Source organism: Takifugu flavidus, chromosome 20, assembly GCF_003711565.1.
Source record: "Takifugu flavidus isolate HTHZ2018 chromosome 20, ASM371156v2, whole genome shotgun sequence".
Classification (NCBI taxonomy): Eukaryota; Metazoa; Chordata; class Actinopteri; order Tetraodontiformes; family Tetraodontidae; genus Takifugu; species Takifugu flavidus.
Genome location: NC_079539.1, coordinates 11,224,177 through 11,241,906, shown reverse-complemented (window position 1 = coordinate 11,241,906; position 17,730 = coordinate 11,224,177). Strand labels below are relative to the sequence as shown.

The window sequence follows — 17,730 nt, the reverse complement described above, 5'->3', positions numbered from 1 at the left end:
CCTCCTCGCTGTCACTGTAATCGTCCACGTCCTCCATTTTGTTATGATCCTCATCATCATTGTCTTCCTCTTTCTCTTCATGACTTTTGGTTGTAATATCTTCTACCTCAGTCTCCTCTCTGTCGTTATAATCACACTCTTGTTCACCCCTTTCTTCTTCCTCTTCTTTTTCTTCTTCCTCCCCATTTTCTTCCCTCTCATCTCTCACTTCTTCATTTTCTCCTTTTTGTTCTACCCCTTTGTCTTCCATTTCTAGTTTGCCCTCTCCATTTTCTTCCCTTTCATTGTCCCTGTCACCTTTTACTCCTATTTCTTCTTCTACCTGTTCTTCCCCTTTGTCTTCCACTTCTATTTCTTCCTCTCTGTTTTCTTCTTCATCTCCATTTTCTTCCCTTTCATCTCCCCATTCACCCCTTTCTCCTTCTAGTTCTTCTTCTACCCTTTCTTCCCTTTTGTCTTCCACTTGTATTTCTTCCTCCTGTTTTTCTTCTTCCTCCCCACTTTCTGCTTCTGTTTCTGCTTCTTCTCCAGTTCCTTCTTCTCCTACTTCATTCTCATATTTTACTTCCACTTTGTCTTTTTCCTCCTGCTTGTTTTCTTCCTCCTCATTCATTTCTAGATCTTCTCTGTCTTCTGGGTTTTCCTTCATTTCATCCTCTGTTTCTTCATCCCCATCTTTTTCAGTTATTTTCTTCTCCTCTTTTGTTTGTTGGTTTTCCTCCCCTTCCATTACATTATACTTATTTTGAGTATCTTTGGCTTCCTTCTTTTCTCTCCCTCTCTCCTCCTTTGCTACCACATCTTCCTGGTGGTCATTGTCTCCATCCTCATCGTTATCATCCTCTTCTTCATCTTCCTGATTCTCTTCCTCTATCTCATCATCTCTTTTATCCATCGTGTCGCTTTTATCAGCTTCAAAAGCTATGTCTGATGCACTCCACTTCTCCTGCTCTTCCTCCTCCTCTTCCTTCTTGTGTACCTGTTTGTCTCTCTGATCTCCATCTTCATCATCACTCTCCTCGTCATTATATTCATTCTCTTCTTTAGCTATATCGCTATCCTCCTTCTTTTCCTTGTTTACCACTTCTTCCTCTTCTGCCTGTACTCTGTCAGGATCTTCATCTTCTTCCTCATTCATTCCTTCACATTCCTCATCCTCATTGTTGTTGCTTTCATTGTCTTCATCATTTTCTGTCACCTCCTTTTTCTTCCATTCATCTGCTCTATCTTCATTATCTAGTGTTTTCTCCTCTTCCTCTGACCCTTCAAATGCTTCCTCTACTTCCTCTTCGTTGCCACTTTCTTCTTCCTTTTTATCTTCTACTACTTCCCCCTCTTCTTCAGCTTGTAATTTCTCTTCCTCTTTGCCACATTCCTCTTCTCCTTGTTCTTTGCCATATGCTTCCTCTTCTTCTTCCTTCTCCTCTTCCTCATCCTCATCTTCTCCCTCCTCCTCCTCGTTTTCTACCTCCTCCTCCTCCTCATCTTCTCCCTCCTCCTCCTCCTCGTTTTCTACCTCCTCCTCCTCCTCATCTTCTCCCTCCTCCTCCTCCTCGTTTTCTACCTCCTCATCTTCTCCCTCCTCCTCCTCGTTTTCTACCTCCTCCTCCTCATCTTCTCCCTCCTCCTCCTCCTCTTCATCTTCTCCCTCCTCCTCCTCATCTTCTCCTCCTCCTCCTCCTCCTCCTCCTCCTCCTCCATGCCCTCTGTCTCATCTCTGTCCTCCTGCATCTCATCTATTTGGGCCTCCTCGGGTGGGACCCATCGTTTAGGTGCCCTCCAGGCATCCTTCCACTCGCTGCTGTCTGTGATATCGTTGTCTAGTGTGGCCAGATGAAGGAAGGTTTTCTTTTGGGCCACCCTGGTCAGCTTGTGACTGTGATGATGATGAGCCTGCAGTGATGGCTGACACCACCTGTGGACACAGTCAAGCACTGGTTTGGGATTTTTGAAGTAATAAAAATCCAATACCAAATTTATTTATTCGAAAAATGCTAAGCACTAAACCAAGAAATAACATAAAAGATAACTCTTGATTGTCAGAGTGGCCCGTTAGTGAAAGGGTAGTTATGGTATTGTGGCTTTGCGGTACCTTCTGGGAGAGACCCAGTCTCCATATTGCCCTTTAGTCTTGTCCACATTCAGAATAAGAACACCAAAATTATAACTGTGTAAATGACTGTAAACTACCATAACAATTGCCCACCTCATCTGCTGCCTGAATGACCAGCAGATGCTCCATTTCTTGTGATGCTCCTCTTCCTCCACAGGAGATGAAGCAAGCTGCCAGGAGTCACTCCATCCTGGCATAAAGACCTCATTTATTTCTACTATGGCTTCATCTTTGCTGTCGTCTAGGTTTGATTCCACCCCAGACAGTTTCCATGAGTCCTCCCAGTTTGAAGGCTCATTCTGTGTGATGATGACAAAGGAGTCTGTGTCAGCTAAAGAAGTAGAAAATAATAAGAACGTTGCCCTCACCTCTTCCTCTAGTTCTTCTACTTTGTCACTCTTGTTGGTGATGGGTTGTTCATACTCAGGCCAGCCACAGTCCCACTTTGGTTTCTCCTGCCTGAAGGCGAAGTTCATTATCTTCCAAGTACCAGCCCAGACTGGAAGAGTAAAATGTTTGATTTGAGGTTTGCAAACCCCTTGTCTTTCTAAGAAAGTCTCCCAGTCAAAGTGTTTTCCTTCATAGGACTCTAAATGAAGCAGATGCCTGACCTGGAAACAAAAATGGTAAAGACGGTTTGGGAAGTCTTCATTGGTCACATTTTATCTGAAGACTGGATTTTCATATTTAAGCTTTTATCACAACACATTTAAAGCCCAGCTTCCCTTTTCAGTGTAAATTTACTGGTTTGGTTGACAAGCAATTGTCAACCAAAGTTGGGACAATGCTGCACTGTAGACTAACACATGAACAACACATGAAGGATGCTGCTTCTGTTATTATTTTGTTAGAAATTTGACAAAGGCTTAACAAAAATCAAACCTTACACAAAAGTCTCCTAGTGGAAAACAAGTAATTGGAGAAAATGTGGTGGGTGTTAATGAGGCAATGCTAATGTAATGTTAATGAGGCAAATGCCGATGAGGAGGAAATAGGTGTTCTTCTGTTATTAAAAGGATCAAACATTCATTCATTTTAATGAAATGAGTGCAGCTTGTGTACCTGTTTCCAACACTGTGTCCATTTGTAGGCTGGAAACACCCACTCAGTGTCTGTATGAGCCACCTGTGGTTTGTATTTTCTGGCGTTGGCCAGCATGATGGTGGTGAAACCTGGAATCTCGATTTTCTGCTCTTTGGCTTTTAGATAAAGATACTTTGGAGGCTTCAGACTCATCCAGGAGTCTTTCCAATACAGCCGGAACACATCCACCTCCACGCGTCTTTTGGGCCTTGGAAGTTTGGGAGAAGGGGCCTTTTTTGGTGGGGGTGGGGGTGGGACCTTAGGTTTGGCTTTGGGGGGTGGAGGAATGATTTTAAATTTGATTTTTGGTTTGTTTTTCTCGTCATCATTGCTTTTGTTAAGTTTACTGAAGTCTCCATTGGAAACAAGTGACCAGTGATAATTCCACTTTGAGTGACACCTGCAGGTAAAACAAAACCAAATACGGTCAGTACTACATCATCAGGGGATTTCTTTCTGTACTTTGCTGTTTTAATACTTTCCTGTATAGAGCACCTACAAATATAAAGAGTTATAAAATATGATATAGTTTTGTACATCGTACATTAACCACATTTTTCAGGAAATGGCAATAAAATGCAATTTTTCTTACTTTTCCCATGTAATTTAAAGTCTAAATGTGGCATCAGTGGTTTTGGGATGATTCCTGGTCAGAAAAGGTGCAATGTCAGACATTCCATGAGTGTTCCCTGCAGTTAAGTAGGAACCTATTGTAGGCAAAAAAAAATTGTGTTTGGATATTTGTGTGTCCGCAACTGTGTTTTTGTGAAATATCTGAAGATGCACAGGTAGTATATAGAAACACAGTTGTGCATATTACACCACCGTGTCCACAACTGTGGACTAGAAGCATTTTTAGAGGGTGAATTACTTGGGCTATATGGACTCCAGCATCACCCATCTACACCTCCTCAAACTCTGTGTGTTGCTAACTAGCTCATTTCTGTTTGTGTATTCTTCACTGAGGGCTATTTGCACATGTGAGGCTCTGGGCTCATTCTTGTGATTCCCTCTTCTAAAAGGAAAACCAACTGGTTCACAGATCACTTCATATAGTTTCCCAGCAACAGAAGATAATCTCACAGTTTGACAGAACTTTTCTTCTTCCACTCAGCTTCCTGTTTCTGCTGATCTGCCACACTCTGAGCTCTCTTCTCCCATTGGTCTCTTAGTGGTCCATTGCTGAATGTCCGCTTTTCTTCTTTTCTTGGAAGCATTCTGTTTCCTTAAAATGTAAAACAAAATTGAAGATGTAGATAAAATCATATTGCAAGAGACCAAAACTACACCAACATGCTCCCTTCACAACTTCCTCCTAGACTTGGAGATGACCAACAAATATTGACCTGCTGACCTGAGCACCCATGAAGAGGCGTAAGGATGGAGCAGGTCAGTCGGGAAGGCCGGAGCAAGGCAAATGACTTAACCTTGATCTGAGGTCTCAGGTGAAAGATGTTGGACTTCACCACTGAGCCAATCTGTACATCAAGTTTATGGTCATTGATTTCTTCAGTGTCATCTAAAAGTCAGTCCATATTAACTGTGTCAGGGGCAAAAGGTACAGGGAGAAAAGAAGGGGACCAAGAAGAGAACCTCGAGGCCACATGGACACAAAAATTTCTCTTTGATAAGTAGGATCTTCAGTGCCTCATCCTGAATGCCCACCTAGTTCTCTTGTCCAGATAGCACCTGTTGTCCGTTCAGCATAGCAGTGAACATTTACACCTACAGCCAGTTTAATGTCACTATTCACCTGTCCCCAAATGCTGTGGGAGGAAGCTGGAGTACTCAGAGGGAACCCATGATGATGGCACACAGGAAAGCAAAGAGCTATTCGTGGTGGCGGTGGTGGTGGTGTTACAGCAGCAGCAGCTTCACTTTTACATGGCTCATTTGTCGGGAAGATATCTGTCTGCAGATGTGACCAACATTGTGAAGATGTTTAGTGTTTTTCTATTATCATTTGTATTTCCTTTTGTGGACCTTAGGGTACGAATTTAAGTTAAATCTTACCTAAACCCTCTTTATTGAGTTTTAGTTTCTAGTTACTGTTGTAGGAACCTGACCGAGTTTGGATGTCCCACTACCTGTGCACCTTGTCTTCAGTTGGTTTCTGTTTTATTTTGTAGGATTATTTCCAGCTTTACACCTCCCTGTTTTTGACATGTTAATCCTCACTTTGTCTAATTATCTTCAGCCGCCACTTGTTTGCACCGCCGTTTATGTGCTGTTAATCCCAGACACATTACAACATGGATCTTGGCCTCTCTTCAACCCTCTTCACCACTGACCACCACACTGAGTCCCCTTTTCTCACAGTTCCCACTAATGTTGGAGACGTGAAGCAGGTGTGACACTACAATCAAAGCAGCTGATGAGTGATGATGTCTGTGTCTCTGCTCCCAAAGAGACTGTTTGTAACAAATCAGTTTATCATGAAAAACACATGAGAATTGCTAGAATAGAGGTGTGCCTGTGGCTTTCTGTATGCAGATGATTCTGCTCAGTTCTTACAGTGGTGGGCTGCTACACATGCTGAGCGGCTGCTCTCAATTGAGTGAACTCAGAGTGAGATTCACTTTAATCCCAGTCTGTCAGCAGGATGACCTCTGTCTGTAATTAATGACTCTGGCTGATTCAACATATTAACCACCACTTAAATTTAGGAGATGAGTTCAGAAGCTCAGTACTCATTAAAATGTCTCCCAATGAAAATGCGGAGACCAAAATAACAGCAACCTTTTCATAATAAACAACAAAAAGCCTCAAGAAAAAGCCAAACCAGAACCAATAAAGAGGAAATACAGCATTTTAGACTGATTGCAGTTGTAGAACTTAACATGGTCTGTCTGTGTGCCCATCCATCCATCCATCCATCCATCCATCCATCCATCCATCCATCATCCATCCATCCATCCATCCATCCATCATCCATCCATCCATCTATCCATCCATCCATCCATCCATCCATCCATCTATCCATCCATCTATCCATCCATCTATCTATCTATCTATCTATCTATCTATCTATCTATCTATATCTATCTATCTATCTATCTATCTATCTATCTATCTATCTATCTATCTATCTATCTATCTATCTATCTATCTATCTATCTATCTATCTATCTATCTTCTTTTTCTGAACCATTTTATTCCTTTGGGGTTCAGGGCAGGGTACTCCACCCCTGAATGAGGTGCCAGCTCATTGCAGGGCCCAATGTGAGCTTTTGGGGCTTCGGTGCCTTGCTCAAGGGTACCTCACCTTGGTCAGCAGAGTCCAGGTTCAAATAGGGCCCAAGCTGGCTGCTCTGCTTTGATTGTAAATGGACATAAACAGTTTTAACGGGTTTCTAAATAAGAATGCAGTTACGCATCACCCTCAACACAATGTATAGAAAAAGTCTCCCAAACACGTGCTGGTTTACCTGATATCGGTGTCTCTGAGGCAGAACGTCAACAAAGGAATTCAGTAACTTGGGGAATCCATGTGAGCCACACTGGGTCAAATGAGTGTCCTGGCTGCTCGGCTGTCTGGTACTTTTACAATGATCACCCTCCCTCTCTCTCTCTCTCTCCCCCTCTTTTGCTCTCTCTCTCTCTCTCTCTCCCCCTCTCTCTATTTGCCTTCAGTCTGGATTTTGAAGCAACATTTAGAAGCTTACGTCCATCGGGGTCTGTAAATCTGCTCTCTGGTGCGTCGGCTTCCCCCCGTGGTTATTTTTGCTTGTATCCTCAGCTGCAGCTCTAAATTTAGCGAGGGGGAGAAGCAAACATAAGGAGAGCAGCGTGGACAACCTGAGAAGGAACTTGAAATAAATAAAAAGATATGTGAACTCAATCTGTGGTCAACAGGTGCAACAGCAGGAATGCACCTCAGGTCTGCGCACGTGTCAGCCAATCAGAGCTCAGTGCTGTTCTCTCTGCAGAGACATTCGACCATCAACTACACTACAGCATTGACATATGTTACTTGGCAAAGGGCCAAGACATCAAAAATGGATTCCCCAAAAGTGGGAGGGTCCAGACGACAACTCTCCAGAACCAAGAACACATTGCAGAAGGCTAATCTCTGCTTGTTCCTTCCTCGTGACTGAGGCTCCAGCCATAGCACAGCTGCTCCACAGAGAGGTGGAACATTCCTCAGCCCTCATATGCTAGACAGCGCTTAGCCACCTTACCCACAATGCTGTGCTGCTGCAAAAGTACAAGCCGTGAACAGTTCTAGCTTTACATCATCTGAGGCAGAAAGGACCAGCTTCATCTGGTCGTCTTGTCCACTGCACATGGCTACAGCGTCTGACTTCCAGAGCTGCCGATGGTTCAGCTGTGATGTGGTAAGAAATGGGAGAAGTTAGAGAGACCCAGGAGACTTCTGAGCTATTGAGTTCGAGGTTGGAAAAGAAAAGAGAGTCTCTGATATGTGTCAGGTCAGAGAATCCATCCAGGGCTGAAGGGACTCATGACCATGTGGCAGCTACAAGAAAACTCCACTGTGATGATTTGATCGCTATAACATCCTTTCATAGCATCACACAATGTTTCTTATCAAGCTGTGAGACCCGATTGTGTGTGGGTGTGTGTGTTTGTGCGTGCGTGTGTGCGTGTGCGACTGTGCCTGACTCAAAGTTATCCCTCAGTGTATTTATCGGTATGGTTTTGTCACGTGACACCACTAGATGGCAGCATTTTACAAACACGGTAATGTTTTAAGGGCTCTTAAAACAGTTATAAGTTAATTATGTAAAAACAACAAACTCAAACATAGAAAATGAACACTGACTTTACAAGATAAATGTAATTCTACAACTTTGTTATTTGACATTAATGGAGATAAACCAAAAACAAACTGATAGAGACTGATATTTTTCAGCACCAGTGTAACTAGTTGCATTAAAATAATAACTGTCATGCTCTGAATTTATTAAAACATAACACCAAAATAGAACACACACATCCTTTTACTTCACATTCCCCTGACCCCTGACCCTGACCTAAACCCAGTACTAACCTCAACCTTAACCAGGTCTTCACCTCAAACAGTCCTTTAAAGTTTTGAGGACCATGTCCCCCAAATGTCCTCACTTCGCTACATACATACACACACACACACACAATTTGAGGGCAGTACTTGTCGGTCATGATTCATCAGTTCTTGTGTATTATTGGTGTTTGTTGATGACACCAGGTTATATTTGAAAATGATGATGTTTAAATGATGATGTTTGACAGAACAAAACATGGGATTTTGCGTGTTTGTAGTCAATTATCTTTGATTTGACCTTTTTCTAGTGATGATTTGTCCCACCGATTTCTCAAAAATGTGAGTGACGTTTTTATTGAACGGCCTGAACAAGTGTGGGTTTACATCAACCTGCCCTGAGTGAGAAAGAAGCTTCACCTTCACCTCAAATAGAGCAAAGCTTGATTGAAACTTGACTTTTTACCACTTTCATTCAGTGTTGTACAGCAGTCTTAAACGAGTCAGTAGGATGTGAGGGGAGATGAAACGATGCCTTCATGGACGTCGGTGATCATCTGCGTGATCATGCTGACTTCCTGATCAGGTTCCTCCCTGCTGCTTTCAGCCCTCCTGCTGTGTATTAGCACGGATCAGACTGCATTGTGATGGGGGCCACATTACAAAACAACCATTTCCAGCAGCAATTGTTCTCTGTTGTCAGAGAGGGGGGCCCATTAACCCCGGCTGGATGGAGGGAGGGAGGGAGCAGGAACCTGGTGCAGATCTGCGCTTCAATGGCACCTTCATGGCAAAGAAATGTAGCAGAAGAACAAAACGTTGCCTTTCACAAGGAGAGTGGAGGAAGAAAGCTGGAAGAGTCTTGTTAAAGACGGCAGTTAGGAGTCTGTCATGGTGTCGCCACGGCGGCAGAAAAGAACCAATGAGTTACAGTGAGCCAGGAGACAACAGCTCCAAATACATAGTGGGGTGAAGACGAGGAAGATTCTTCTAAACCCTCCTCTCTCACACCTTCCATGTCTTCTTCAGCCTCTCTCACTCCTCCCCTCCCCCAACACATACAGTCTCACCTCATACACATGCATGAGACCCCCCCACCTCGCTTCACATGTTAATGACCCTGCTGCTGGGAGCACATCAGCCACCAGGAGCCACCTCCTCACCTCCAGTCTTCTCTATCTGGGAGCTTTGTAGTGAGGTTGCACATTAAAAGTATTTGATGTTTTTTCCCAGACTGTATAATCAGCCTTCATTGGTGGGACCAACACAGAGCAGAAGAGGCCCAGCTTCTGAATATATCCGGTCCAGGTCCGTCAGGCCCAACACTTCCACTTGCTCTCACTTTAAAAAGACCAACCTTAACCAGTTTAGTTTTCAAGTTTACTTCGTTTTCAACAACAAATCGATGTGTCACACCAGTATCAGCAGAACCTTCTACTGGGTCTTGATTTCGCTTCAATTTGCACGTCGGCAGGTTTTCGTTGTTGATTCTGCGTGCACGTGAAGATGTGGGCGGGGTAATGGGTGGGGCGTAGCCCCCCCGCGAAGGTCACCTGGCCAGCAGAGAGCAGCTCCCAGCAAACAGAACCGAGTCCCATGTGTGAAGGTTCCTCTACCGTCGGGACTATCGATGTATTCTTCAGTTCGGGACTTTTTAACCTTTTGATACCCGGAACTACCGACCGCACCGGATATTTAACAACGATTTCTACTTTACACCAAAGGAAGGGATTTAAAAGGAAATAAATCAATTTTTTTTAATTTTTCTAATCTGTGATCAACGGAAAAGTTCTTGATTGTTGGCTAAAATGATGCATCTGCTCAGGTGAGTTGAACAGAACCTGTAAATTCCACCTTTGAGTCCCTCAATGTGCTCTAATTGTGTTTGGGACCCAGCAGGATCTGGTTGTTAGCAGTTATTTGGATCATCTGTGGAGCCGCTTTGCCTGCTTCAGGTACGTCTTACCACACACACACACACACACACACACACACACACACACACACACCACACACACACACACTCACTCACACTCACTCACTCACTCACTCACTCACTCACTCACTCACTCACTCACTCACACTCTCTCTTTTTTCTGATAAAGTTATTAATGTGTCATATTTAATTGAATGTATTATTGATGGCTTGGCCAGAATCTCAAACTTCTGCTCCTCCCAATCACCGATGATAAATAGACACCTAAATGCTAAACTAAGCATGTTGTCACAAACACCTCACTTTTGCCTGTTTCAACTGTAACCTGCAGGTTTGGTTCCATTGCTTAGTTTTAATCGTTTTAAGATTTTCTTCCAGATTGTGATGGAGAGAAGTGCAGCAAAGCCACAACCACTTCCTCGCCCCTCTCCCCCTCCCCACCACATCTCCCCTCTTCTGGGGTGAAATCCCAGCAGCTGCCGCAAGACTTCCTGGATCAGTTCAGCCAAGTCAGCTCCTCAAACAGCGGCGACCGTAAACACCGCGACGCCAGCGCCGTGCTGCCCTTCGTCGGCCTCACCGGCAGTAAGTCCCTGCTGCGCCGATAAGGAAACTATTTCTCGCTTTATCTACAGAAGAATCCAACTGCTGAGAAAATTCTTCTGTCTTCGGAGGTTCCAGTAATCTTGTAAACATTTTATTGTTACTGGGGAGCTTCAATATCTTATAAGAGCTTTAAAATTTCACAGGAGCCAAGAATAAAGTTCAACAAAATGAAAAAGCTCTTCATAGTGCGTCCAGATGTAAAAGTCTGGATTGGAACTCAAGTCCGACACGTTTGCTTTTCGGGGTTTTCTGTGATTTTTCTGGGTTTGTTGAGACTCTTTGTGTTTGTCTGTTGATGTGAAGCAGGAGTAGGAATGTAGGCCCAGATGGAGAGTCTGGTCTGTGTCACATGTTCACAGACAGGCCGGGGGGGAGGGAGGGTCCGGGGGCTGCAGGCAGGTCTGGGGGCTCCTGGACAGGAACACAAAGTTTACTGCTTGAAGCCCTCCAGCCTGGCTCTGTTCACCCCCACAACACTGAAAACACCCATAATGATGGTTTCTGTTGTATTAGTATCATAGTCCGTTATTTCCTGTTTCCGACAGGAGGGATGCGCTGTGTTTATTTTAGTTAACGTGTTTCTCATCTTTGCTGTCATAGCTGCTGAGCAGAGCCGCAGCTGCTGCAAGAACGGTGGGACCTGCATCCTGGGCAGCTTCTGCGCGTGCCCCGCGTTCTTCACCGGGAGGAACTGCGAGTACGACCAGCGCATCAGGTGAGAGCAGACTGGGCTCCTCAGCCCCTGATCCACCCCATCATATGCAGGCCGGTGTTGTTTACGCTGCTCTGTCGCTAGGAGCTGTGGGCTGATTTCTCATGGAGAGTGGGTTCAGAAAGGCTGCTCCTACTGTCGCTGTGGTTACGGCATTCTGCACTGCTTCGCCAACATCTTCCATAAAGACTGTGGTAAGACACACCGAGCAAACACTGACTCTTGTATAGAAGGTCCCAATCCAGCCTACAGCTGGAGACCCACGGGTCAGATCAGAGCTGAGCACTGAGGATCATTTCCACCTCCTTTCTTTAAGTTCACGCAAAGATCCAGACGACCTGATGATGGTCCAAAGCTGCCGTTCAGGTTCAGTGACCTCTGGATGTAGATGCCTTTGAATAGTTGAAAGGCGACATTCGCATATCATGCTTTTAATCCCGGAGATGTGAAATTCTCCAGCGTCTCAACAAAAAGCGTCATTAGCATCAGCTCGGCTGCATTCCTCAGTGTTGTCCTTAGAAAAGCTACGTTACTCCCGGTACGGTCAGGTGGGCCCAGGTACGGCCGGGGAGCAGATAAACTGCAGCCACATCAGCACAAGGTTAAGTCCCCGTTTGAGGTCTGTGGTTCATCTTTTCTTTGTTCCCTGCAGACGACTCGGAGGAGCTCCGCTGGTTCAGCTCTTCAGGTGCCAGAGCTCTTCAGATGAAGAGCTTCCTGGCTGCAGCACAGCTTTTATTCCTGCTCCTCTTCTTCCTCTGAAGGCTCCACCTGGACGTTTCGGCTCAGAGCCCAATCATCTGGAATGAAAATATTTATTGTACCACAGACTTTGGTGCTCCGGATCAGACGCTCTGATCTGGGGCAACACACCGGGCGATGAAACGGACTCTTGAGCTGCACGGAAATTCTCTCCGTTCTGTTTTGTCTCAGCAAGTTCTGCAGGACTTCAGGGTGAAGCTTGAATGTAAATAGGAGTCCACTAACACACACATGTAAAGGAAGCTGTGCTTCAGCGAATTGTGTTGTCATATTTGTAAGCTTTTTATGGTTATTTGTTAATCTAAAAGTTGTTGCAGAGGCCTTTTTTAACTTTGCACAGACGGAGCTGACGTGGCTGTTTGACTCTGCTTCTCATTCTATTGCAGATTACATGTGGAAATACAGCCAAAAGCACAAGAGACAGTTAAGATTAAATCCTAACTGTATTAATCCAAAGATTCTTACAGATGTATTTAATGTTAATAAGCGGCTCCATAACCGGAGAAACGTCCCAAAATTGATCTAGATGGAATCAAATGATTCATTTTAAGCGCTAAAGTAGCAGGAGCTCCTGCTTTCCTCTTATCTACTGGTATTTTTAGAGGCAGCTCTCTCTGCCTGCTATCTCCAGACTTTATTGATGAGCTTTGTGCTGATTATCTGCTGTTTTCTTATCTTAAACAAACGTGTCAGCAGTTTGTTGTCCAGCCAAATGGCTCGGCTCAATATTACGTATTAACTGAAAGTGAAGTGATGTTAAAGGATTGTTTGTTTGGTAAATGTTGGTCTTCCTGTTATTTTTTTTAAATTGTCACCAAAATGCAGAAGCAATTATGAGGAAACTGTCCGAACCTGCTTTAACTTTAACTCTGTTACTACATTTCCTTAAGCACCACATTTATTCAGAAGTCTCAGTTATTGGAGCTTATTTATTCAGCCTTGATTTCTCTGGGAACTTCCTTGAGATTAAATCTCTTTTCAAGGGATACCCAGCCAAGATGACACACAGAGGTAGAAGAGTGAAATGGGGCAACAACATAGATGCACAGAGTTTAGCACAAAATTAGAATACAATTATTTATTTCATAATATGAAAGTGCTGATTTTTCTTGGTGAAACCTCGGGGGAGACCAAACAAAGCAGACCCATTCATTTCGGATGTCTGGTATTTTTGCCTCAATGACTCCTCAAGCTTTGCAGGTCAGCACTGTTAATAGGTCTAAAAACACACATAGGGACTGAGGACTGGGGTATTAAATACACACCCAGGAGATATAAAGTGCCCTTTAGAGCTCTCAACCATATCACGTTTGCTTTTCAACCAAGTAAATGCTTTCTGGAAGGCCTGAAGTGGACTTTCCATTTCCAAGACTGGTTGTTGGCTTCCTGATAAAAATTCAGTCATATTCAGATTTGGACTTCCTAAAGGTGATTCATCCATCTATCACTGACCAGAAGCTGCTCTTTCCCTGGTCTGATTAGATAATTCCTCATTCAGTATCTGCATGTAAATCATATGTAAATGTTCTCCTGCATTCTCCACACCATGAATTTAGCTGCCTCTCTACAGATAATGAACAAAAGCTTTGAGTTTGGATGACAGTGTAATTATTGCACAGGCACACCGGAATGACAGAAGAACGTTTGTCAGGAGGAGACCTGGGAAAATAGATTTGTTGGCGCCTGTGGGTTAGAACTTGTAGCTGCATCAATAATCTGTGTGAGCTTTAATGAGTCACAAAGTCCTCAACCAGACCCGAACCCAGAGATTTAAATCACCCAAAAGAATAAATGATGTGGTTTTTGGTGTTATACTGTGTAAACAACAGGTTCTTTAGTGGCTGATGGAAACCACAACATCTGTATCTGCTGTTTCCACCCAGAGGTCAAGCGTCCATCTTGGGATGAGTCTTCTAAGATTAACGGGCAACACAAAAACTTTCCCAGTGGATGTGATGTCATCCTTTTAGAGTCTACACGTGGTGTAAGAGGATGAGGTTCTAGATGGTTCACGTGTGTGACCCTGATAAGGACAGGCTGCAGCCATCGGACCACCAGGACCAAGAGGAGAACAGGGCTCATTTCGAAGTAAAAAAACCCACTCAGTTCATAAAACATGAGCACAAGTTAAAGGGAGCAGCATATTAGAGCTCTGAGACTGGAGCTGTTGGCTGAATAACACCTTTAGTGCTACATATCAACAAAAATGTAGGAGGAATATAAATACCTGAGGAGAGAATCTAAAGGTTAGAAAGTTTGAGGTGTGTTTGGAGCCTGGGAAAGTTTCCATGACGCCAGCAGCTGAGGCTTAAACAGCAGAAGAAGAACAGACATGGCTGGATTTCCCAGCTTTTGTCAAGAAATGGAAGGCTTTTCACTCTTATTCCACAGTAATCAGGCGCTAATCTCCTCTTTATTATCCTCAAATAATCCCACATATCTACTTGTTTAAAGTGTGTTCTGACAGCGTTCGGAAAGATGAAGTGGAAAATGTGATTAAAGCTCTTAGATGAGAACTGGTTTGCCAGCGCTCATCCTCTGCAGGTTCCTGTGTGTTCCCATGAAGACATTAACAGGATCGGAGGAGATTAATTCCTCTGCAGGAGAAAGGGAGGAGGAGCAGCAGCAGGAGATCTGAACCGGTTTAAAGCTTTTTGGAGGCTGTGAATAAGAGCAGGAACGTTAAAATCCTGCCACCCTTTATCCTCTTTAAATGAAGAAGATGTTATATTAAACAAAGCAGCTATTGAAACAATTTAATCATTTCTGTCTGTAAAATACTGTAATTCACAGCCAAACATTGTCTTCCCCACTCCATTATCAAATAATTACTGACTTTATTAAAGTAAAAAGCAACAGTGAGATCTTTGTAAGTGTAGGGTAATGAAAATTTTTCTGCTTCTTCAATTAATCAGCATGATGCTAGTGAAGGAAAACCAGTGGTGTCTGTCAGCAGAGCCAGAGGCAGCGGTTTTAGGAGCAGCTCTGCAGATGTGCTCTTGGGCCAAATAGCAAAAGAATGATGGTTGATTATTAAAGGTTTATTCTACAGAAGCATATTGCTGCCACATATCCAAAAAAGAGCAGGACCTATGGCTGGCTCCTCATGAAGCGGCTCCATTAGACCGATGGGGAACAACCTGAAGAGTGTCGGCTCTTTCAATTCTTCTTGGAGAACACACTGATAAACAACGTCAGAAGATCTCTCCAGGTCTCAAACAACCTAAAGCAGAACTTAACTTAATCATGTAAACCAGCCAGAGAAGAGCTAACGGAGAGTTTTGAACCCCTGAAGAAGGAAATGAAAGACGTAAAAAATGAGACAGCTAACAACACCACCGGCTGGGTTCAACATGTCCAGCAACAAGCAGGTTTCAGGATGCTACCATAGCAACGGACTACTACTAAAGAAACATCTGTCATGCTGAAGGTCTGGAAAACTGAGCTACGGAACCCTCAGTGCACACATCTGTAAGATAATAAAAACCTTTGACCATGATATTTATGACAATGTGAAAGGAAAAATGATCTTGTAATGAAAGTGATCTGATTAAAAAGTGAGCTGATAGTGGGGGTGTGGACTCTGCCCAAGGTGTAATTAATATGTGGGAGCCTGAGATGAACTAAAGGGACCTGTTCACTCTTTGTTTTGGCTAAAGTAATTTACTAAAACAGAGATACATCCTAACATAAGTTACCATAAGTTGGAGATGCAGCCTGCAGATCTGCCCCACAGGACCAGGCAGACCGGTCGGCCCAGAAGTCCAGGTCTCCTTGTTCTCCAGGCAGTTCGTAAGAAAAAGAGAAATAGCAAAAATTCTAAAGTTAAAAGGTTGCAAACATGCTCATTTCATGCTCATTCCAGATTCTTCTCTTTCTTTTCCTTCACATTTGAGTTCTAGAGTTTAGTTGGAATGTTCAAGAGAAGGAGAATCATTAAGCAGCTCAAAAGAAACAGCTGCCAGATCAGAGTCAGGCTAGAAACTCACCTCTCAGCTATGGATCATGATAAATGAAACCAGTCCTGAGATGATGAAGTATTTTATTTATCACACCTCTCTGCAAGGAAAAGAGGTCGATCTCATTTGACCACAGACAGGTCAATTTCTAGTCAAGCATAATTCATAAAGAGTCCGCAGGGAGATTTCTAATGGACTGATAGAGGTTTGCCTTATTAAAATATGAGTTCCGCTTTATTTGTACAACCATCTCCACGATATTACAGCACATCTCTAGAGACTTTAACTCGCACCATTTGGAGCGAGTGCTGTATCGAACACTTCCACTTGCAGGAAGAGCTTTTACCATTGAGCCATTTATGGGAACAATCTGGTCTGGTGGACTTTTAAGGAAGCAAACTCTGGTAGGCATGTCCAAAGCCAGTCCTTGAGGGCCACAATCCAGCCTGGTTTTCTATCCCACTGAATGCATTTTCAGCCTGGTAGGACAGAAAACCTGGCTGGATTATGGCCCTCGAGGACTGGCTTTGGACATGCCTGCGGGAACTTCACCTTCTATCACATCCCTCTTTCTCAGGAAAGACCTCTGGTCCACTCCTCTGGTCCACTAATCTGGTCCACTCCTCTGGTCCACTCCTCTGGTCCACTCCTCTGGTCCACTCTTCTGGTCCACTCCTCTGGTCCACTCGTCTGGTCCACTCCTCTGGTCCACTCCCCTGGTCCACTCCTCTGTCCACTCCTCTGGTCCACTCCTCTGGTCCACTCCTCTGGTCCACTCCTCTGGTCCACTCCTCCTCTGGTCCACTCCTCTGGTCCACTCCTCTGGTCGACTCTTCTGGTCCACTCTTCTGGTCCACTCCTCTTGTCCACTCCTCTGGTCCACTCCCCTGGTCCACTCCTCTGGTCCACTCTTCTGGTCCACTCCTCCTCTGGTCCACTCCTCTGGTCCACTCCTCTTGTCCACTAATCTGGTCCACTCCTCCTCTGGTCCACTCCTCTGGTCCACTCTTCTGGTCCACTCCTCTTGTCCACTAATCTGGTCCACTCCTTTGGTCCACTCCTCTGGTCCACTCCTCTGGTCGACTAAAACATCCACCTCTCCCTTGTATTGACTGGGAACTTTGTAAACAGCCCATCAACGGTGGGTACCCTACAGTGATTAAATGTGTTGCCCCTTAAAATAGCGAATTCTTTATATTTATAAAAACTAAGTGAAAAACTGATCCTGATCCAAAAATCTCGCCTGAAAAATCTCCTCTGACTCTGTGGGGTCAAATAAAGCAGCTGGAGCAGCAGGGCAAAGGAAACCTAACCTTAACTTACTTACTTAACTTACTTAAAAATACAGCACATTTTAAGGATGATTAACCAAAAATGCAATGATAGTGCAACAGGTCAACAGGTCAGCGACTCTAAAACATAAAAGCGACTAAATGAAAGGAGAAGAATCCACCTCTCATAAAGCAACCCTACTTTATGAGAGTTGGATCAAAAGGGTTCTCAGAAGGGTTCTCAGAAGTCCAGCAGACCAAAATACGGACGCTTGCACAAATGAGGAGGACAGAAGCTGCCTGCACC

At 44.1% G+C, this 17,730-nt stretch overlaps 2 protein-coding genes across 3 annotated transcripts; one reads left to right on the top strand and one right to left on the bottom strand.

The window, feature by feature from the left end:
• Window positions 1-1,521: 1,521 nt before the first annotated feature.
• Window positions 1,522-6,804, bottom strand: LOC130517527 (uncharacterized). Its single transcript, XM_057019461.1, has 7 exons — window positions 6,625-6,804; window positions 4,551-4,674; window positions 4,280-4,421; window positions 3,176-3,596; window positions 2,482-2,724; window positions 2,207-2,412; window positions 1,522-1,915 (listed from the first exon to the last, which is right to left on the bottom strand). Exons 3-7 carry the CDS (start codon window positions 4,411-4,413, stop codon window positions 1,597-1,599), a joined length of 1,323 nt encoding a protein of 440 aa, XP_056875441.1. The 5' UTR covers window positions 4,414-4,421; window positions 4,551-4,674; window positions 6,625-6,804; the 3' UTR covers window positions 1,522-1,596.
• Window positions 6,805-9,640: 2,836 nt separating this feature from the next.
• Window positions 9,641-13,089, top strand: tdgf1 (teratocarcinoma-derived growth factor 1). Of its 2 annotated transcripts, none has more exons than XM_057019580.1 (6): window positions 9,641-10,002; window positions 10,074-10,132; window positions 10,492-10,698; window positions 11,320-11,434; window positions 11,516-11,625; window positions 12,084-13,089. In XM_057019580.1, the coding sequence occupies exons 1-6, from the start codon at window positions 9,986-9,988 to the stop codon at window positions 12,191-12,193; spliced, it is 618 nt and encodes a 205-aa protein (XP_056875560.1). In that variant the 5' UTR covers window positions 9,641-9,985; the 3' UTR covers window positions 12,194-13,089. The 2 variants fall into 2 exon arrangements, with proteins under 2 accessions (XP_056875560.1, XP_056875561.1); XM_057019581.1 differs by having other exon boundaries at window positions 9,647-10,002; window positions 10,077-10,132; window positions 12,084-13,035.
• Window positions 13,090-17,730: the final 4,641 nt, after the last annotated feature.

Excerpts from the sequence above, each read along its gene's own strand:
- tdgf1 (XM_057019580.1), top strand. Across the intron at positions 10,133-10,491 it reads AGCCGCTTTGCCTGCTTCAG|ATTGTGATGGAGAGAAGTGC; the intron begins GTACGTCTTACC and ends ATTTTCTTCCAG. Across the intron at positions 10,699-11,319 it reads CTTCGTCGGCCTCACCGGCA|CTGCTGAGCAGAGCCGCAGC; the intron begins GTAAGTCCCTGC and ends TTGCTGTCATAG.
- LOC130517527 (XM_057019461.1), bottom strand. The coding sequence starts at position 4,413 with ATGCTTCCAAGAAAAGAAGAAAAGCGGACATTCAGCAATGGACCACTA. Across the intron at positions 3,597-4,279 it reads AAGAAAAGTTCTGTCAAACT|GTGTCACTCAAAGTGGAATT; the intron begins GTGAGATTATCT and ends TTTTACCTGCAG. Across the intron at positions 2,413-2,481 it reads TAGAAGAACTAGAGGAAGAG|AATGAGCCTTCAAACTGGGA; the intron begins GTGAGGGCAACG and ends ATCATCACACAG.